The 21,566-nt window shown below is 56.9% G+C and overlaps 2 protein-coding genes across 5 annotated transcripts in view; both read left to right on the top strand.

Moving 5' to 3' along the window:
* Positions 1-8,286, top strand: part of HERC2 (HECT and RLD domain containing E3 ubiquitin protein ligase 2) — a 107,681-nt gene extending 99,395 nt beyond the window's left edge. For all 4 annotated transcript variants that reach the window (XM_036232076.1, XM_036232077.1, XM_036232078.1 and 1 more), the window contains 8 exons: positions 1,549-1,632; positions 3,922-4,063; positions 4,185-4,379; positions 4,766-4,878; positions 5,200-5,390; positions 6,242-6,347; positions 6,646-6,858; positions 7,666-8,286. In XM_036232076.1, coding sequence (XP_036087969.1) covers positions 1,549-1,632; positions 3,922-4,063; positions 4,185-4,379; positions 4,766-4,878; positions 5,200-5,390; positions 6,242-6,347; positions 6,646-6,858; positions 7,666-7,938 — 1,317 coding nt within the window. In that variant the 3' untranslated portion in view covers positions 7,939-8,286. The remainder of the gene's footprint in view (positions 1-1,548; positions 1,633-3,921; positions 4,064-4,184; positions 4,380-4,765; positions 4,879-5,199; positions 5,391-6,241; positions 6,348-6,645; positions 6,859-7,665) is intronic.
* Positions 8,287-13,321: 5,035 nt separating this feature from the next.
* Positions 13,322-21,566, top strand: part of OCA2 (OCA2 melanosomal transmembrane protein) — a 44,152-nt gene continuing 35,907 nt past the window's right edge. The window contains exons 1-3 of the mRNA XM_036232075.1: positions 13,322-14,917; positions 15,386-15,648; positions 20,383-20,466. Of these exons, the coding sequence (XP_036087968.1) occupies positions 15,407-15,648; positions 20,383-20,466 (326 nt within the window). The 5' untranslated portion in view covers positions 13,322-14,917; positions 15,386-15,406. The remainder of the gene's footprint in view (positions 14,918-15,385; positions 15,649-20,382; positions 20,467-21,566) is intronic.

Raw genomic sequence — 21,566 nt, 5'->3', positions numbered from 1 at the left:
AGGGGCTGGGCTTTCCTGTTACGGGAGGTCATCGCCTTTCTGGCGGGCGGGCCGACGGGGTGCCCTAGAAGGGGCCACTCCGCCCTGCGTGGGGAAAGCGCGCAACAGTTGGGTTCAGGCACCCTCATCCTGAGTCTGCATGTGGTCGTGCTCTCTTCTTAACGAAATGGCACTCGGGTGTTCTGGCGCCCTGTCCAAACACATTTTTGGAGGCTTGGCTCGTGGACGCTCACACGTTTTATTTCTGGATGTGAGGCAGAGACCCTTGGACAGGGCCGGGGCTTTGGGGTAATGGTGAAGGAAGCCGGGGAAACTGGGGGCAGGTGCAGTTGACATGAAACAAAGGTTCAGCCGGTTTTCAGCAATAGGAAATAAGTTGGATGGCTTTCACCATTTTTTCAATCCCTTAAAATGGAAGTGAACATAGGCAGTGAAGCGGGAAAAGCTTATCTTCTCAGAGAGAGGCAGACGCTCCCACCCAGGTCCTGAGCATGAGGGTGGCGGGGCCGAAGGGGATGGAGGGGCACAGGGAGCCCGGGCGTGGGGACGGGGGCGGGGGGCGCGAGGACGGGGGGGCACAGGCTCTGAACGGCGCCTCGGCACCAGGGGTGCACAGCCAGCCTCTGCTCTGGGTCTCAGCGGTGCCTGAGGACCCGACGCCCTTCAGAGCCCTGGGAGACCGGGGCGGGGGGGACACTGAGGACAAGGGGCTGCGCAGGCTGCGGGCGCGGGGTCTAGAAAGGAGAGGTCGAGCGGCGGAGGCGGAATCGCACCTCTGCCGCTGTGTCCCTCCACGAGCCCCTCCCTCGATCTGCTCTGGGAGCTTGGCCTCCGTGTCGTCAGGGGTGGCAGCCCTCGGGCTCCGACCTGGGAGGGCGGCCCAGGCCCAGCTGTGGATCCCTGAGGAGGACACGCTGGCCACTTGGCAGACGCCTGGAGGCCCCGCGGATGTTCCCTCTCTGAGTGCCACTCGAGTTTCCTTCCCTCCGCTTGCACGCACAGCCGCGTGTCCCTGCGCGCGGCCCGTCCCTGGGTGGCGATGCACCTCACCCCCTTTCCTTGCCGCCTCCACCTTGGGAATTCCCCCTCCCCCGTCACTGTCCCCATCCCCACCCCAAGCCTGGCTCACTCCCCAGGCTTCCTGGCCCTGTGCTGCTGTGCGCTTGGTGCTTTGGTCGGGACGGTGACACCGAGGCCCGGTTAGGGTTCAGTGCCAGTCTCGCCGCAGGTGGGGTTTTGGTTTGGCTCGGAGAACTGAGTTATGCAGTTGTCCCTTGCCTGGCCCGAGGCCACAGGTGCTCAGCAGGCTCCGGCCGTCTGCCCTGCGTGCCCAGAGTCCCCCCCAGGCGGCCTGAGCACCCCACGTGGCTTTGCACATTGACGCCAGGCCACTCCCCTGAGGCCGTCTCACGACTTGAAGAAGAGAGTTTCGCAGTTACCTGTCCTTGAGGAAACATGACTTTTGGGAACGGGAGATTGTTTGTGCGGCGTGACTGATGGATGGGCACCGTGCGTGTCCGATTCTGAAGCCCCTCTGCCGTGTTCCAGGAGGTGGCTTTCCGGAAGGTGGTGCAGGCGACGATGGTGCGCGACCGGCAGCACGGGCCCGTGGTGGAGCTGAACCGCATCCAGGTAACACGGGGCGCTGTGCTCGGGTGTGGCGCGTTGGGGCTGTGAGCGGGTGCCCCCCCCAACACCCCGGGTGGCCTGTTTGTAGCAGAAGCAGGAAACTGTGTGTGACCTGGAAGCACAAATACAGAGAAGCAGAAAGGGGCCTGCGTCTCCAGCACGTGGGGCTGACCGCCGACGCGTGGGGGTGTCGGCTCTAAGCCGCCTGCCTGCCATGCTCACCGCCAGCCCCGGGGCCCGGCAGCGCCTCTGTTCCATGGGGCGGGGTCGGGGGGGTTCGTTTTTGTTGACCAGTTGCATGTCCTCTGGTTTTCTTCGTTCGAGTCCTCTGCTGGGTCGGGGGACTGTGCCCTCTTCCCTGGGTCGACAGCCCCGACTAGGGGTGTGTCTCCAGTCCCCCGCCGGTCTCAGGTTCTAAGAAGTAGGGCGAGTCGGGGGCATCGAATTGTAGGTGGTGACAGTCCCCGTTCCCGCCAGCCGCACCCCCTTCCTGGCCCCGGCGGCTCTGCCTGTTCTGTGGGCCAGAAGCATGAAGCACTGTCTCCCAGCAGTAACCAAGGAAATGACCCGGAATCCGGGTGCTGCCGAGTGTGTGCCAGCCTCCGGGGCCCGGCGCCTGGCATGTGAAGTGCGGGTGGGTGGCCGAGCTCCCGGCACGGAAGCAGCGGAGAACAAGCTCTTTGTTCCCGCACCTCCGTGTGAGCACATGACCGCCACCCTCATGTCGGCCTGTGGCCGGAGGCCCTCCCAGACCGTTCTCGGGGGCGTCTTAATCAAGCCGCGAACTCTGGGCATTTGTGGGGGAACGCATGTGACCGGGCTGATGGACGTGGCCTTTCACTGGCGTCACGGTGTCCGTGCAGGGCTAGGTCAGCCAGCCCATGCCACAGACAAACGGGCTCTGTAATCGTGCTCGTAGAACAGCTCTGATTTCCACGCCGGGGGAACGTTCGGTCCGCGGTGCCGGGTCTCAGGTCACGCCATGCGGCTGGCTGGGCGTCGCCAGTCCTGTGCTGCGCCCGACGCGGCATCCAGTCTGGGGACCTTGGGCTCTGTGCACCTCGAGGAACTGGGTGCCACAGTGGGTGCGGTTTCTGTCATTCTCTTGTCGTGGGCATCTGAGGACACCCCTTTCCAGCCTTACGTCCTCAGCACAGTGCCTTGTGCCGTGGGAACACTCAGGGCACGTTTAGAGGAACTAAACGGGCCGGTGACAAGCTGGTTCGTATCAGGCGGGTTTCAGGGCAAGTGACCTCTGACACCGCGTGTGTTGGGCTCACCCAGCAGCCCGCGGGGTTGGGTTGTGTCCTCCGGGAGCCACTAACGTCCCTAGCGGTGGGACAGGACTGCTTTTCTGACCAGGGAGCACAGAGCCGCTCAGCAGAAAAGTGGCGTGGGTGCCTCTTGCCCCCGTGTGCCGCGGGGTCGGCTTCCTCCCTGCGGGACGCTGCCGGGGACACCGTCCTGCGTCTGCGCAGCGTCCTCACGCTCTGTACGCGTGTGAGCCGCGTCCCTGGCGTGTCCTCTTCGCTCGGCTTTGGTGTAGCTTTGTAACAGGTCTGAAGACCAGCACAGCGACAAGTCGCAGCCTCGTGTCTGGACGTGCACGGGGTTCAGACCAAAGGCGGCCGCAGCCCCCTCCGGCCCGGCTGTGCAGCGGTGGCCAGTCAGTACGTGGAAGCCACGGCCCCGGTCTCTGAACCGCGGTGTTGATGGGGGTGACCTGACGTCTCGGTGGGAGGCGGTCTGTGTCTCGTTCCTCGTGTCGGGGTGCAGTGCCCTTGTGGACCTCAGGCCCCTTGGGTCCTAAGTGCGGGTCGTGTGGGGAGGGTTCGGTGCGGAGTCAAGGGCGGGAGTTCAGCCACAGGCATCTGCGTAACGCTCCGTCTCCATTCCCTTGACCACCCGCACTGCCGGACTTCGTCACCTCCGCCTGAGGTCCCAGGCTGTCCTGCAGCACCGCCAAGGCTGCCAGTCGGGTGCCAGCGCTGGTGTCCGGTCTGCTTAAAGTCTTAGGCCAGGAGAAGTGTGGTTGGAAAGTGGTGGCACCTTGGGGAGACGCCACCCCCGGGGAGGGTGGAACCCGGGAGGTGAGGGTGGAGAGGAGCAGCCAGGATTCTGGCTGAGACTGTGCCCAGGTGGGCGCGGGGCCTGCGCGTGAGTGTCTGGGTGCCACCTACCATCTGCGGGCTCCCCGGCCCTGCCGCGCGGTGCTGGGCGACCGGACCAGGAAGCCTGTGGCTGCAGGTGTCCCGGGGCCGGCAGCAGGGTCTTGTTTTCTTTCTCCTCCAGGTCAAGCGCTCCAGGAGCAAAGGCGGCTTAGCGGGCCCCGACGGCACCAAGTCCGTCTTCGGGCAGATGTGCGCCAAGATGAGCTCGTTCAGCCCGGACAGCCTCCTCCTGCCTCACCGGGTCTGGAAGGTCAAGTTTGTGGGTGAGAGCGCGCGCAGCCAGGGTGGGCGTGTGGGGGTGGCTGTGAGCAGGGCGTGCTGCAGGCACCCACCTGGCTGCTCCCACAGCTTGCTGGGGTGACCGAGCACCAAATGTCCCCCCAGGTGAGTCTGTGGACGACTGTGGTGGCGGCTACAGTGAGTCCATCGCCGAGATCTGCGAAGAGCTGCAGAACGGACTCACCCCGCTTCTGATCGTGACGCCCAACGGGAGGGACGAGTCAGGCGCCAACCGCGACTGCTACCTGTTCAGCCCCGCTGCCAGGGCGCCCGTGCACACCAGCATGTTCCGCTTCCTAGGTGCGCAGGGCGCGGGCCCGCGTGGGGGCGGGGGGCGCGCGCTCCGTGTGCACCGCCGGCGGGGCTGTCGCCAGAGCTGCGGGGCAGAGCCGAGGTCCCAGTGTTCGTCTGGCCCTCCCGCCGTCTCCGCCACCACAGGAAGGAGACTTGACCTCGGTGTGGCTGCAGCTGACCGTGGGAAGTGTACACGAGCCAGAAACTTGGCCGTTGGAAACGGAAGGAAAAACGGCTCAGGACAGGACAGATGTCCTGAGCCTCGGGGGTCAGGCAGGGCTGGCGTGGAGGCCTCGAGGCCGGTCAGAGCCAGTCTGCACGGCGGTGGGAGCACGGGGGGCGCCGTCACCGGCCGACTCATGCCGCCTGTCACTTGTGCTCCCCACGCGCAGGCGTCCTGCTGGGCGTCGCCATCCGCACCGGCAGCCCCCTGAGCCTCAGCCTGGCCGAGCCCGTCTGGAAGCAGCTCGCTGGGATGAGCCTCACCATCGCCGACCTCAGTGAGGTAACCTGGGGGGTCAGGGAGGCGAGGGACCCCTGGGCTCGGCGACGCGTCATGCTGCTTCCGGAGCGTGCTCAGCCGTCGTGCCGTGGCTCTCGGGAGGGGCCAGCTCCATCCCCGACCCGAGGCCGCTGCTCTTCTGGTGGTGCATTTTACGGACCTCCTTGAAGTGCCCACTCTGCCATTGCGCTGCCTTCATGTTCTGACACGTGCGACACACTGGTGGCCTCGTGGTTGCCCAGGCTGACCGTGGCTTCACGTCCAGGCCGTGAGCTGGGGCCCGGGGTGCTGGGACCACCCTCATCAGCACAAACTCCTTTCCAGGTGGATAAAGACTTCATCCCTGGGCTCATGTATATCCGTGACAACGAAGCCACCTCGGAGGAGTTCGAGGCCATGAGCCTGCCCTTCACGGTGCCCAGCGCGAGTGGCCAGGATATCCAGCTGAGCACCAAGTACACACACATCTCCCTGGACAACCGCGCGGAGTACGTCAGGCTGGCCATAAACTATAGGTGCGTGGTCGTCCGCCCCCACCGTCCACCTCGGTGAACGGCAAGAAGAGATGCGGCGTGCTGGGCGGCGGCGTCTTTTCGGAAGTGTCGCACGCAGTAAGGTGCTGGTGGACTTGGCTTCACTCGTTGGTCGTCAGAGCTGATTCTGTGACCAGGGTCAGAGGACTCACTGTTGTCCTGCAGGGTTCTGGCTGTCACTGGCATGGCGAGCCGAGTACAATCCCCCATGCTAGGGACTGTCCCAGCAGTGGTCACAGATTTCCCCGCCCCACTCGGTGCTCTGTCACCTCTCCTGGGGCAGGGTTGTGTCCAGGCCTACGCTGCACCTCTATGGCCTTCATGCCAACACTGGGGTGCGGTGGCTGTGTGGCAGGTCAGCCACCCAGCTGCTGCACCACCTGACATCCCACGTTCACGCAGCAAGTTCCTCAAGGCCTCACCTCCAGAAGCCCCAGGCCGGTGTTGGGACGAGGCCCCTAGCGCCGGGCGGGCTTCGCTGGCTGGGCTCGGAGGGAGGGTGGTCCTGGGGGTGTCCCGCGCTGTGCTGTCCCTGCGTCCGTTTCCGCCTGGTGCCCAGACTCGCCAGCAGTGAGGCCTGGGGACAGCACGTTTGCAGAGGGCTCTCCCATGGGGCCACCAGCTGGGCCTAATGCTGCGCGTCTGTGGCTCTGGGGGCACAGGGAGGGGACACCGAGCACGGTCTCGGATGGTATGCTGCCTCAGCTTCCGAGGCGGTCCCCTCTGTGCCCGTCGGGTGAACTCAGGCTGGGCGGCCCCGTCGGTGAAGCACACTCCCAGGTGTCTGTGAGGTCGCACCTGCGTAGAAATGCAAAGTGAGCTTTTTCTTCCAGACTCCATGAATTTGACGAGCAGGTGGCTGCCGTTCGCGAGGGGATGGCCCGCGTCGTGCCCGTCCCCCTTCTTTCTCTGTTCACCGGATACGAGTTGGAGACCATGGTACGCCGGCCTCTGAGCACCTGGAAACTGCCTTTTCCATGATGACACGTAGAATCCCTGCAGCTAGGCAGCCGCCGTGCAGGCTGCGGCCCAAGCGTCCCCTGCCTGCTGCCCTCGCAGCTCCTGCCCTGCACAGTGTGGGCCGCAAGGCCGAACGCACATCCACCTGGACACGCGGGGCCAGTCCTCCTGCCTGTGCACTCGGCCTGCCACCCGCCCTCCCCAGCCGGCCTGGTGGGAAGCAGGGCCCGTTCCGTGCTGAAGAGGCCAGCGCCAGCCTGACCGTGTGTTCCCACAGGTGTGCGGCAGCCCGGACATCCCTCTGCACCTTTTGAAGTCGGTGGCCACGTATAAGGGGATCGAGGCGTCAGCGCCGCTGGCCCAGTGGTTCTGGGAAGTGATGGAGTCCTTGTCCAACACAGAGCGCTCCCTCTTCCTGCGCTTCGTGTGGGGCCGCACGAGGCTGCCCCGGACCATCGCCGACTTCCGCGGCCGTGACTTTGTCATACAGGTGTGGCTGCCACTGGGTCTCTGGTGTCGTGTGCTTATTTCTGCCTTGTCTGATGCGATAGCTCAGAATTTTATGACTGCCAGTGTCAGGTAGCACAGCCTGCTTCAAATTCGTGTCCGGACCCCACCCGAGTGAATGCTCTGTGCGCCTGCGTGTGCCAGGGCTTGGGCACACTCACCATTTGAAGTATTTGATCCTCTGGTTGAATTGGGTGAATCACTAAGAAACGCTGCTTTCTGAGAAAACTGAGAGCCCCCATCGGTCAGATTGGCAGCAGAGTCTGCTTTCGGTTCTGACTGGTCTGGCCATCAAGAACCGGCTGTGTACCAGCTGGGTCACGGGGTGAAAGGACCTTCCTGGTGGCAGCCCCGTGTGGGTGGGCATCCTCCGAGGGCAGGTGGGGTGGGGGCCCACTGTCCCTGGAGAACACACGAGTCCCCGCGAACATCAGGGGTCCCGATTTTCACACATGATCCTTGCTGGCCTCCCAGTGTCCTTCTTGGTCGGTGCTAGTTGAAGTGGGTGACGTATTCAGGGATGGCTGGGTCGGCCCGGGTGGGTGGAGCCATCGGACCCTCCTCCCAGCGCTGGTTTGTGAAAAGTGATCCTTACAGGCACTGGTTGCTATTTCTTGCCACAAGTCTTAGGAATTGAGGACGGGCTCCTTTTTCTTTTTAAACTTCGCTAGACTGTTTTCCGACTGCTGTTAGGCAGAAACGTGATGGTTTTGGTGAGGAGCAGACAGTGACGAGCAGGTACGAGCTCCGTCTGCCCCTCGCCCTGATCCCCCGGCCTCTCCGCCCACAGGTCCTGGACAAGTACAACCCCCCCGACCACTTCCTCCCGGAGTCCTACACCTGCTTCTTCCTGCTGAAGCTGCCCAGGTACTCCTGCAAGCAGGTGCTGGAGGAGAAGCTGAAGTACGCCATACACTTCTGCAAGTCCATAGACACCGACGACTACGCCCGCATCGCCCTCACCGGGGAGCCGGCCGCCGACGACAGCAGTGGCGACTCCGAGAACGAGGACGCTGACTCGTTTGCCTCCGACTCCACGCAGGACTACCTGACGGGACACTGACGTGGGCGGGCGGAGCAGCAGGCGGTGCGGGCCGTCCGGGTGTGGACGGTGTCTGCCCCCACATGTGACAGTGCCTGTCCCTACCTGTGGGGACCGGGCCCGTGCCCGTGTGCCTGGGGCGCGGGTGCGGGGACGGCTGGTTCGGGTCGGCATGCTGATCGGGGTCACGCTGGGCAGCCTTGTGCGTGGACACTGGCACTTCTGTGACTTAAGACGGTCTTCTCAGGCGTGATGCTGCTTTACACACTGGACTTGGTGTTGACTGAAGTGCGTAAATGTTCACACGGACACGACCTGACTGGCGGCCTCCCCAAAATGAATAAAAAGCCTTTTTACTCGTGGGTGCAATGGCGCATTTCCCTTCTTCCTTGCAAGGTTGTGCATCGCCTTGACTGTGTGTTGGAAAAGCTGTGTGACAAATCGTATTATAAACACTTCAATTAATTTTATTCTGAATTTGTCATTACAAGTTGTGGGGCATGAAGTGGTCAGCGCTGCCCAGTGCACCCGGAGGTGACTCAGGCCGGAAGCGAGGAGGCCGTCGGTGCCCTCTTTCTTCAGCGGCACTTTTTAGGGCGCGGGCGCGTGGCGTGAGCCGAGGCCCTCCTGTGAGCGTGGCGGAGGTCCTCGCCGGCAGGCGCACTCTGCGTAGTGTACATGATGTGTGCACCTCACTTTTAACTCCCTGTAAGTAAAACATCTGTTGCCAAATTGTCAGCCCAAGTTCCTTACCGGTGCATGTGCTACGACCAGAGAATAAGTCAGTCTTTGCCGTATGCGTTAGCTATGGCCATTCTGGTCACCAAACAAACTCGGTCAGAGACAAAGGACTGGTCCCCTGGAGAACAGGGTGGGGGATTCGCAGGGAGCAGCTGGCGTCGGGAGCCCGCAGGCCCCTTGGCCTGTCCTCTGTGCGTCTGCCTGTGCGGCACTGCTGCTGTCCTGTTGGCCTGGGGTCGGGCGTGCGTTTGGTGTGGTTGCCCATGGTGTCAGATTCGCGTTGTTTGTTCCAGGGTACGTGGTACCCGACAGAGCAAAAACAGGTATGGCGTGTCGGGAGCTTGTTCATTTGTCCAGGGGCCCAGCGTTTCACATGAGGGTCCAAAGAGAGCAGGTTTTTCCTGGGAACGTCCCATGAACAAATCGGCAAATGCCCGGATTAGTACTTTTTTAACTCAAAGTTTCCATAACTTGGTGGCGTCCTCAACTCCAATTTGTCACCGACCAACTTTTGCTGCTTTTGCTGACAAACTGCCCCCAATGCCAGGGCATACACAAGCAGCGTTTACTTCTCGTGCATCTGGGCTGGCTGGTCTTGGCCGAGTGGCTGCAGACAGCGGGTCTAACTGCCCACGGCAAGACAGCAAGTGACCGTCAGCCCCACCCCCATTCGGTAGGTCAGTGGACTGGCAAACGTGTCCTACCTCTGGAACAGCCATCCTCAGAGCCCTGTTTCAGGGCCCGTGGTGTGGGTTTCCATGAGGTCCTCTCTTTGTCCAACTGTGTAACCGCATTTGGCCAAATTTTCTTCCCATCTTAACTGAAACAGCCCATCGCAACATGCAGGCCAGAGAGCAGGGGCGGGAGGCCCACCGTCTTCTGCTAAGCCAGTAAAGAGGTTGACAAAAATGTCAACACCATTCTTAACTAGATTTTGTTGTTTTGGAAAGTCATTTTTCCCAAGAATATGTCAATAAGTAATGGTTTTACTTTTATTTTAAATTGAATGTTTAAAAATTTTTCAGTTTTGATTTCCAGGATGGTACTATTGTCAGATGTAACCCAGATAAAAATTATTGAATTTTTTTTTTCAAACATCTTTATTAATCTTGTGTAAAAATAAGGTCCATGGAGAGTCCCTGGAGTTGGGGATGGGGCTGGAGAGCTTCTAAGAGTGAGAATGGGTCTTGAGACTCAAAATGCTGCAGTGGAAGGCCCTGCAGAGTCCCCACAGGGGGATGCCAGTGACTAGGTGACCCTACCTGCCACACCAGCTATCTCCCATTCAGAGCATACCCAGGAACTACTCACTATGGGTCCTTTCTTTTTAAATTTCAGAAATGCTGGAGGATTATCCATTTTCTTCTGTTCTATTCTACTCAACCTAAAAAAAAGGATGGGGGACTTTTTCACAGCGAGTTTCATCATTTTTGCCCAAGACAAATCTCTAGGACATGTTGTCTTAATTTTTTCATGCATATGATGAGTGAAGCCTAAGGTCACATTCCTTGTGGCAGACGGAAACTTGTGCAGAACCCGTGGGAAGGAGAGCTGAGTGAAGGCCCTTGACTCTGTGGCTGGTCCCACTGGTATTCTGAATTGTGGGTGAATCTCTTCTGAGGCAGGGAGGTGGTATGATGAATCATGTCTTTCTGCCAATAAATGTGACCGCTGTCTCTGTCCTTGCTGGGCCATTTCTGGAAGCCACGTCACACCATGTATAAAGGATGACGCTGGCCCCGCTCCTGGTTGAGTACGAAAGAGGTGGAGGCAGCACCTGGCTGACAGGTGACCAGCCGTGGGCAGTCTGCCCGGTGTTTTCGTCAGCACGGTGTTTGTCACCATGACCGCTGGCTTCTGGGGTCTTTAACTAGAAACCTCAGGGCTAACCAGGACTTGGAGTCCCAGAGAACTTGCTGAGCCTGTGCATGTGTCTCCATCGTGACCTGCAGGACAGGCCAAGGTGCTTTCATCTGGGGGCTGCTGGAGAGAAGGGAGGGAGGAGGCCGAGGCCGACATTCCTTTCGAGATGTCAGAATCCAGACTGAAATCCTCTCTGAGTTGCTTTGAAGTGAGCAGGCGGACCAGCTCCTGGAGCCCCCAGGGCGCGGCCTGGGCTGTCACCTGCTCTGGTCTCAGACGGGAGCTGGGGGAGCTGGGGGCTGGGGTGGCCAGACTCTCCCCATTAGCAGAAGGAAGGGTGGGCATCTGACGGTCCTGCTATCATTCAGGATGTCGGCAATGGGGGCAGCAGGGGTCACCCCTCCTGCCTGTTAGCACTTCTGGCCCCTGCCCCCAGAGGGCCCTTCGAGACCTCAGCACCCGCGGCTACCCCACTTCTCCGGGTGGGCAGTGCATACACTGGTCAGAGGGCACAGGTGGACCTCCTTGAGTGCCGCCCCTAGCTGCAGACTCCACGGGGGTGTCCCCAGCTGTCTGTCCCTCAGCCCCACAGGCGCAGTGCCCATCTAGAACCCGGGCGACGTCCTTCCCCTTGGACCTGGTTTCTGTGAGGGCAGGGCCAGTGCAACGTGGCAGAAGTGATGCCCACCAGGCCTGGGTGCAAGGCTCGAGGAGCCCGGCAGCTTGAAGTGCAAAACAGAACAGAGCGGGCAGAACGTTCCCCGGGCTGGCGCGTCCCAAACCTTGGCCCAAGTGCCCGATCGCCTTCCACACGCAGAGCCTGAAAGGGGCTGCAGAGGGGCCTGCCCGTCCGGTCCCGGGCGCCCTCTCCTGCGGGCGTCCTGCAGCCCGGGGCGGGGCCGGGGGCGGGGCCAGGGAGGGGGCGGCCCGGGCGCATCCCTCCGCGCGGCCAGCGTCCGGCCCCGCGGCCGCACTCCCCGCCGTGTTCCCAGCTGGCAGTCCAGACCTTCCGCTCCGCCCTGGGACGAAGCCCGTCTGCAGGTTGGCCGCGCGGGACGTGGGGAGCAGGCCGTGTGGGTCGTTGCTTTGCGCAGCTGGGGCGTTGGTATAAATGCGCGCAAACCGAGCAGCGGCGTGAGCACGCGGGGGCGGGGCCGGTGCTGGGGAGCGGGTCCCCGGGTGCGGCTCCCTGGGGCGGGTCCCCGCGCCGTGCCGCGGAGGGGACCTGCAAGCGGGTGGAAACCGGTGTTCTTCTCGGCTGGGCGCGCGTGAGCGTCAGTCAGGCGATGCTGGGACCGGAATGCGCGGGCGAGAACTCAAATCCCTCAGCGCCGCTGCTCCTCACTGGGCCACACGCGGTGGGATTACAAGGATTTAATGTCGCAGGCTTTTCCCAGGGACACGGCTGTTGACACTCTCGGGCCCGCGGACCAGGCCTGGCTGCTTGGGAAGTTTTCCCCGGGGTCGTAGGAGCCCTGAGTGAGGGGCGGCGACGGCTCCACAGAGTGATTCCGAGGGGGGAAAACAGGAGGTGCACAGCGCAGCGCGTGAACCACCTGGGGAGCACTGTCCCTGGGGCGGGCGTGGGGCCTGCTGTCCAGGCCCCCGGGGCCAGGTCTGGGGCCAGGGAGCCCGGAAGCTCACAAGCATCTCTGCTGCCAACTCAGTAACAGCTAACGAGTCAGCGGCGTTTGCAGAAGTTTTACTTCGCCGATGAGCAGCAGAAGCGGATACTGTTCTTTGAGAAAGCCACAAACTCACTGGGGCTTAGCTGGCATTTGGGGGACATACGTCAGGGGTTGTGGTGGAGGAGGGGGCCCTGGCTGCTGCTGGAGACCCAGCAACGCCCACGCCTGCGACCTGGGCCGCACGGCCAGGTGTGTTCTGGAAAGCCCGCGTGGTTGGTGGCAGAAGGCACTGGCTGCTGGCGAAGCGCCCGGGGAAGCGCCAGGAGCAGCCTGGCATCTTTGGGCTCCTCTGAGACACCAAGGGACACAAAGCAGCAGGACACAGCGGTCCAGTTTGCAGCGGGTATCTTTGGGGGGGGGGGATAAGAAGAAGGTCGCCGCTGGTTGGATTTTCTGGAGCGTTGATTCTGGATTTTGTCACGTTGCCCATTGTAGCCCCTGGCGCGCCGAGGAGCCTCGTCTCCATCTCGGGAACTGGCTCCGTGCCCCGTGGCCGGGCTGATCTCTGTGGTCCCGCTGCCCGCCGCCCGGGACCGGCCCCAGCACAGGTCTCTTTTGGGCAGCAAAGGACAGTTCCAAAGTGGTTTTTAGGGTGGGCGAAAGCCAACGAACGACACGGCGACACGGAAATAAGAGAAACACCCAAGTGCGGGTGGCGGAGCTGAGCGGCCCCGGCACGCGCGCGGGCTCGCGAAGTGCGCGGGACTCCGGAGCACAGCCTGCGGCAACCACCCCGCGCCGCAGTGGAGGGCAGCTCCGGCCGCCCCCACTTTCTCACAGGATTGGAGGGAGACGACAGAGCCCTCAGACCGGGTGTTTAAGTGTTCTAGAAGCGTTTAGGTTCACACCGTGTAAACCCGTCTGAAGGGATGACCGATGGGACTACGCGCTCTGAGCCTGGCCTGAGGTGGCTGAGGGTGCAACCCCTCTGCGCTGCCCTCGGCGGGGACACGTCTGTCCCTGTGCAGGGCAGGCTGAGCAGGCGGTTGACCTGGGACCTGGCTTCCTCTGGCCTCATCACCCCGGGCTTGCGACCCCCTTCCCTGTGCTGAGTCAGCTAGATAATGTCAAGGGCAGGACCACGCCCACAGCCACGCCCCGGGGACAGAACCACGCCCCAGAGGACAGGACCACGCCCCACAGCCAGGCCTAGAAAGCAGGACCACGCCCACAGCCACGCCCCGCTGACAGGACCACGCCCACAGCCTCACCCTGTGGACAAGACCGCGCCGCAGAGGACAGGGCCATACCCACAGCCATGCCCTGCAGACAGGCCTAGAGGACAAGACCACACCCCACAGCCTCGCCCTGTGGACAGGACCACGCCCCGAGGGCAGGACCACACCCCCAGACAGCCACGCCTCTGTGGGCTCTGCGACTGGGACAGGTACCCACTGAGAACGAAGTTTCCAGTGGCGGAGACGTTTGATGATGGGTGTCTTCTCCGGACCTTTAGAGCAGAGCGTTGGCCGAACGCGGTTTCTGTCCGATTACAAGCTTTCACTGCAGCCACTGTCCTCCGTCCTTCCGTCTCCATCGTTGTTTCACGTCACATGATAAAAACCTGTAGAGGGTAGGTGACAGGTCTGCGAGGGGAGAGTGGGCGTGACCTTTTGCGAAGAAACCCCGCTGCATCGATCTCTGTCCAGCGCCCTGCCTCCCCTGGGTCATCAAGCGCCACAAGGCTCCGCGTCCCCCAGACGGCAGCAATGCGGCGCCCGGAGGTGCCTGCCCAGGTGCAGTCTGGCTGGGCGGCGGGGCACCCTGGGCAGGTCCCGGGGGCCTCTCTCGCCCTCCAGCCTCTGTAGGCTCATTTGCAGCGTGTAAATGCCAGCAACCTCCCCCCCCCACCACCACCACCTCTGCGCCAAATCTTCCTGTCGCGAAGTGCCGGCCTGGCCCCCTTTTTACACCCAATGGTCGGCGGTCGGTCCCTCAGGCGCAGAGCAAAGACCCAGTGGAGGTGGGCCCAGAAGCAGGACCCCTGCCTTCCCCAGCTGCCCCTGCTCCTGCCAGTGCTGTGGCCCCAGGTGCCTCTCCACCCACACCCTGCAGGAGCAGCAGTGAAGGCAGAGCCAGGCAGCCTGGGCAGGGTGGGCGAACGTCAGCATCAAACTAACTCAAATGTTTTCCTTTCTCTTTGACACCATCCCCTTCCACCAAACATTCTCTGTCTTCTGCTCACTGATGAGTACGTCACAGTTTTTCACATCAGCCGGGAAATCATAATAATAAGGATGTAGGAAGACCTGCTGGGTCGTTTGGGTTTCTTCAAGTATCATGGCCTTTCTGTATCTGGAGTAAGTTCCCATTCTGCCAGAAAGTGTGGCCCCTGTGGCTGTCAGCAGTTGTGAACAGGAGCCGTTTACTTGTACTGGCCTTGAACTGCCATCCACGCGAGGTCCTCCAGAATTTGTGATCATGGGGCATTTCGAGCCGCTATGTGAGTTGGGTGACAAGGAGTGGTGGACCCACGGATGACACTCACCCCACCCACAAGCCCGTGCATCGCTTCTCAGTGCTGCAAATCCTGCTCAAAGCTCACAAGGATTCTTCCTTCACGGCAACTCTCGACAGCAGACCAAGGACATCGGAGCTATGGGATGCCACCAACCATGGAAAACAAAATGCGAGGGTTTGAGGTGTAGTCCCCAAACCAGGACACTGTGACCTCACAAGCATAGCAATTTTTCTCGTTTTCACAATAGGTACTATCATGTTCTTAATAAAAAAGTATCAATTTGCTTGATGTAAAACCTGTTAAAACTATAGTATAGACCCTTCACCACCCAGAGGGAGCCAGGTTTTGGAGGCTGTGTCTTTTTGGTCTTCTGTTCTATGCTAATTAAAAAAAAAATACTCCAGCATCAACATTTCCCCCCATAAACTTAAAATTTTCCATTATCAATCAATATCCCTCTAGAGCATTTTTACATTTGTATAGTGTTTCATACTGTGCACAGATCACAACTTGCCTAATGCTACCTGGCTGCAGCTGGCGTGAAACGTGCTGACATAGACATCCTTGGAGACCAGCATCCCCTGTTGCCCCCATGATGGGAACACTGGAGTGCGTGGGGGCCTGTATCTCGTGAAGAAGTAGGGGTTCCCTGAGGTGCAAACGGAATTCCCAGTTTGCTTTTCGTCACTGGTGGTTTCTCTCTGGCTGAGCCTAGGGACGAGAGCGGTGACAGAACATGCATCTGGAGCGCAGAGATGGCAGGCTGTCCTCCGGCGTGCTGGAGACGGAGCTGCATCGGTCGTCTGCTCCCGCGAGTGCTGGTCTGGGAGGGCCAGAGGGACGTGCCACCGGCAGCCTCGGGCCACAGCACAGGGCTAGCAGGGCAGCTCCCCCAGACCCTTGTCCCAGCGCCGAGGCCAAGCAGAGCTTCAGGGTGCCTGAGGACCAGAGTTTTGCTTCATTCCTCATGGAGCGGAGGTGAGTTTCAACAGTTTTATCTTGTAGAACTGGAATTTGCAAATATTGAATTTCCGTGGGCATATATCCCCCACATTTTCTGTGGGAAAGATTTCTAGATATTGTGCAAGAATCTTTCCAGCATTAGATCACTTTCCTGGCCTGTTTTGAATGAATGCTATTTCTAAAATGTGGCTGGCCTATATCCAAAAGATAAAAAATAAAAAGAGAGAGTTTTAGCATAAAGACTTGGCTTTTCCTGTATTAATTAAGGCATTAAAAGTACTACGTGAATTTAAAAGCATATATCTTAGAACATGTTTTACTTCCATAAATATATCAAATGACTCGATCAAATATTGTTTTTCACATCAGAATAATCTGGGTTTACATAAAAAAAAAAAAAAAAAAGCTTTTCATCAACCCTTAAATATTTACCAATGTGAAGACAGCAGATATAAGTAGCAGCCATTGCACGTCTGTGTACCCATGTGGGGCCATACTCCTCACCCTGCAGCTCTGGGCGTCTGCGACCCACAGGCCCGAGCCATGCGGCACCCACAGGCCACTTTGCAACATGCAGAGCAACGAGTGTGGGCTGTCCCCTCCCCCTCTCCAGGGCAAAGCCGGTGCTGACCTGCTGTCCATCGATCTCTCCAGGGCACATGTCCACACTCTCCCTGCATGTTTATGGGCCCCATCCTTACACACTCATTCCGCACAGTGACACTGAGCTGCTTTGCTGTGCAATGTGTTCCTGAGATTTTCCATGTGAATGCCTTATAGCCCTAGATAAACATTTAAAAACTGTTTTCAATTACAGTTGCCATTCAATATTACATTCATTTCAGGTGGACAGCATAGTGGTGGGACATTTATGTAACTTACAGAGTGATCCCCCTGACTAGTCCCCACCTGGCACCACATGTGGTGATCACAGTGCTGTTGACTGCTCCCTGTGCTGTACTTCCCGTCCCCGTGACTACTTTGTAACTGCCAACTGTACTTCTTAATCCCTTCCCTCTTTTCACCAGGCCCCCTCACCCCCCTCCCATCTGGCCACCATCAGATTGTTCTCTGTACCTAAGAGTCTATTTTCATTTTGTGGGTTCGTTTACTTTTTTAGATTCCACATATAAATGAGCTCATATAGTATTTGTCTCTCTGACTTACTTCACTGAGCATAACACTCTCTAAGTCCATCCATGTTTTTGCAAATGGTAAGATTTAGTTCTTTTTCTTTATGGCCGAGTAATATTCTATTGTATGAACATAGGGGTGCATATGTCTTTTTGAATTAGCGTTTTGAACTTCTTCTGATAAATACCCAGACCAGACCTGGAATTGCTGAATCATATGGTTGTTCTATTTTTAATTGTTTGAGGCACAACCAGACCATTTTCCATTGTGGCAACACCAGCTTGCAAACCCACCAACAGTGCTTGAGGGCTCCCCTTTCTCCACATCCTGGTCAGTATTGTTGATTGCTGATTTATTGATGATGGTCATTCTGACTGGTGTGAGGGGGATATTGTGGTTTTAATGTACATTTCTCAGATGATTAGTGACATTGCGCATCTTTTCATATGTCTATTGGCCATTTGTATGACCCCTTTGGAGAACTGTCTACTCAGGTCCTCTGCCCATTTTTTAACTGGGTTGTTTGCTTGGTGTTAAGTTGTATGAGTTCTTTAAAAATTTTGGATATTAACCCCTTATCATTGGTGTATCATTGGTGAATATCTTCTATTCTGTAGGTGGCCTTTTCATTTTTGTGGATGGTTTCCTTTGCTGTTTAGTTTGGTGTAGTCCCATTTACTTATTTTTTTGTTTTCCTTGCCTGAGGTGAAATATCAGAAAAAAAATATTGCTAAGAATGATGTCAGAAAGTTTACTGCCTATGTTTTCTGTTAGGAGCGTTATGGTTTGGGGTCTTACAGTTAAGTCTTTAATCCATTTTGAGTTGATTCTTGTATACGGTGTCAGAAAGTGGTCCAATTTTATTCTTTTGCATGTCCTATTTTCCCAACACCATTTACTGAAAAGACTGTCTTTACCCCATTGTGTATTCTTGCCTCCTTTGTCATAGATTAATTGACCATGTAGTGCGAATTTATTTCTGGGTTCTCTATTCTGTTCCACTGATCCATGTGTCTGGTTCTATGCCAGTACCATGATGTTTTGATGACTGTAGGCTGTGGTATAGTTGATATGAGGTAGTGTGATGCCTCCAACTTTGTTTCTTCCCCAGATTGCCATGGCTATTTGGGGTCATTGTGGTTCCATATAAATTTTATGATTATTTGTTCTAGTTCTGTCATTGGTATTTCAATAGGGATTGAGTTGGATCTGTGGATTGCTTTGGGTAGCATAGGTAGTACCTATGAGTACAATATATGCTTCCATTTATTTGTATCTTTTTTTAATGCCATTATTATTTAAGTACAGGTGTTTTATCTCCTTGGTTAAATTTATTCCTAGATATTTTATTATTATTTTGATGCAATTATAAATGGGATGGTTTTCTTAATTTCTCTGATAGCTCATTCATTATTGGTATATAAAAATACAATAGATTTCTGAATATTAGTTTTGTATCCTGCCACTATATTGAATTTTTTTGTTCTAAGTTTTTTTGTGGAATCTTTTGGGTTTCATATATATAGTATCATGTCATCTGCAAATAATGACAGGTTTACTTCTTTCTTCCCAATTTGGATGCCTTTTATTTCTTTGTCTTTTCTGAATGCTGTGGCTAAGACCTCCAATACTGTGTTGAATAAAAGTGGTGACAGTGGACATCATTGTCTTGTTCCTAAAGAAAATTTTTTAGCTTTTCACTCTCGAGTATGATGTTAGCTGTGGGTTTGCCACATATGGCCCTTATTATGTTGAGGTGTGTTCCCCCATCTCCATTTTGCTGGGAGTTTTTATCATAAATAGATACTGGATTTTGTCAAATGCTTTTTCTGCTTCTATTGAGATAATCATATGATTTTTAGCCTATATTTTGTTTAGGTGGTTTATCACAAGAGAAAACAGATACTGTCGAATTGTGTGCATTTTGAAAGCACCCAGGCGTAGATGCGAAATCAGAGAAATGTCAGTGCGATTTCTTTTTTTTTTTTTTCAGGAGAAAAGGTCAGGAAAAATATAGATCTCATGGATATTTTCTATTTTAATTAAGTCAGAAGGAAAGTGCCAGCCTTTAGGTTCTGTGGACAGACATTTTTATTTCTAAGCTCCAGAGCGCGTGTTTCCTGCATCTCTTGTGCGTGTGGTTTGTGAGGTCGACAGGGCATGGATTCCATGGATGACGGGGCCTGAAGGCCTCTCTGTGCTTCCCACTTGCAGAGAGGACTGACCTCAGAATAATGGAAAACAGTATCTGGATGGTGTTGACTCAAATTTAAATTTGGAGTGGCCCAATGTCTTGGGAAGTTTCCAAGTGCAATGCATTTTATTTTTGGCTTTTTAGAAAGCTAACTAAAAATGTAGAAACCACTCCCTGTACACTTAAATACAATTATACTCTCTGCACACAGAGTGTAACAGAAGGTCAGATACGAGTCCAGCCAGATGCAGCCACACCAGCAGCCAGCTGTTTATGCTTTCTGTCCACATCTTATCGAATGCAGCATAATTGAGTTCTTTCCTTTTAATATGCACCCTACAGCGGAGAGAATGCAAGCTCAGTCAGTTCTCCCAGCAGTGCTATGTAACTCAGCACCCCAGGGAGTTACAGCCTGATGTTGGTCGACTCGTGGAGACACTTATCTAAATGCACCTGGGGCCCTTCTGGCCTGATAGGAGAAATGGAGATGAAAAAGCCCAACTAGATCTTGAAGCCAGTTTGAATAGCTCGGAGCACACTAACCATTGAACCCCAGGCAGACATGGCCTCCCGCCTCTTCTCTCCTCTGTGCTGGCCGTGGCATCTGTGCACGTCACGAACGCCCCCGAGACAGACTCCTCATCCATCTGTTTCCTGGAGGCTGTGCCGAGAAAACCCCCACTGGCCTGAGCCAGACTCCTTTTCTGTCTTCTGTGTGGTGTGACACAGCACGCAGCCCTGGTTTCATCCGTCCATAAGACCGGAGTCTTACTGTCGGGTCGCAGGTGCCTGAGTGAGGATGATGTTCAAACTTCCCGTCTGCTCCGCACTCACATGCTGAGCTCCTGCTGTTCCCCCAGCAGCTTGGCCTGGCCCGGGCCCCGTCAGGAAAGGGCGCACTGGCACGCGAAGCACCATGCTCCCAAGGGTCCTTGGGAAAGACGGGCCACCTTCGACGCCACATGTCCCCTAGTGAGGGGTGGCCATGTGCGCTGGCAGCCCGGTGGTGGCTGTGCAGCTTTCCCACCGGGAGGCCTCTTGCTTTGATCAGTTCACGGTAGCCCTTCCTCCAGGGTCTTTCAGATGTGACATTTAAATGCTGTGATCTAACGAAACAATTTTTGAGCACAGAAGAATGAATGGTTCTCTCTGCTTGGAACAGCAGAGGTGGCCAGCCTCGGTCTTGATCCCACGGCATCTGGTCTGACTGGCTTTCGGCTTTTCCCTTCCCTTCTGGTCTATGCCGCTGGCAGAGTCGTTTCTAACCATTTCCTGACTCCAGCGTTTACAATTAAGTTAACTTTTGTCAGGTTCTCACATGGGATTTACCGCTCACTCTGCTGTTCTTGAACAGCCCCCCGTTGCTGAGGACACCAATCGTTTCCTGCCAGTGACCCCTTTTTCTTCGCTCTGTCCTTCAGGTCTCACTCTCCGTTCCTCCAGGCCTTCAGCCCCAGCCTCACGGAAAACACTCCTTTGCTGAGGAATGCCTCCCAAGGGAAAGGGTGAGCTTCCCTACTTCTTATCAAATTAATCTCAGAGTGCGGCCCTTGGCCTCATGCTGGAGAATTTCTGGCTGAGATGATTTTTCACCTGACACGTTTGGTCTCTGCCAGAACCTTCTCAATTCCAGGTAGTAGATGTTTCATGATACTCGTGGTTGAATTCTGTGGCTTATGAGTTTCCAAATAAACTTGGGTATGACCCAGCATTGATTAGGCAGCACACGTGCAGTCACGCATCTGGCCAGTGGGGACTGAAGGCCTGCGCCTGCCAAAAGAGGATCCTTGGCCGTGGGCAGGAAAGAATTCAAGCAGGAACCAGAGTTAGGGACAAAAGGAGTTTGTCAGTGCAGGGGCAGTGCCCCACAGAGGGCGTGGTCCCCTCCCAGAGACAGAGTGAGACCAGCGATGGAGGAATGTGGTTAATATCTTCTTTGTTTCTGTGAAAATTACAGCTTAAGGACTTTACATTCCTGTTTCCCTTTCACGGTATGGGTCAACAGGTGTCAGTAACCTTGGCAGACCTTGTCCTGCAGTCTGTAGGTTCCTCTGTCTGGTTGGCAGCATGGCTGCTCAGCCCTGTCCCCAGGTCTGGCTGGCAGCACATCGCTGCATGCAACCTGGTTTAACATTTAGTCAATTTGTGTAGAGCTCGTGCCCCTTCTCTGTCTTAGCAACGCCCTGTTGAGCTAGGGGCTTCAAGTGACATCCCCCGTTTCTGCCAACTGACTGTTGTTACGTCAATATTGTGGCCCCATGAGTGTTCCACGCGACACAGGCAAATCCAGGCTTTGCTGCAGGCTTGCTAGTCAGGCGCCTCCGTACCAAAGTCGTTGCTCCGAAGGCCAGGGATTCAACTGGAAAGTGCGTGGCTGCAACCACTCTAACTCCCGGAAAGACGAGGACGCCCCCGGTTCATCGGGCTCAGGGGCCCATCCGGCCAGGCCTGCTGCTCCCCGTCCCGCCCTTGCGGCGCGCTGTCCTCCGCCAGCCCGGGGCCCATCTTCCCCGCGGGGCGTCCAGAGGTCCGGCCTCGGGCGCTGCCTCCGCTTCAGGGCGGACAACCACCAGGTGCCCAGGGCCTCGCACCCCTGGAAAAGCAG

Source organism: Rousettus aegyptiacus, unplaced genomic scaffold (genome assembly GCF_014176215.1).
Source record: "Rousettus aegyptiacus isolate mRouAeg1 unplaced genomic scaffold, mRouAeg1.p scaffold_m13_p_14, whole genome shotgun sequence".
NCBI classification, from domain to species: Eukaryota; Metazoa; Chordata; class Mammalia; order Chiroptera; family Pteropodidae; genus Rousettus; species Rousettus aegyptiacus.
This window is presented reverse-complemented; position numbering and strand designations above follow the sequence as displayed.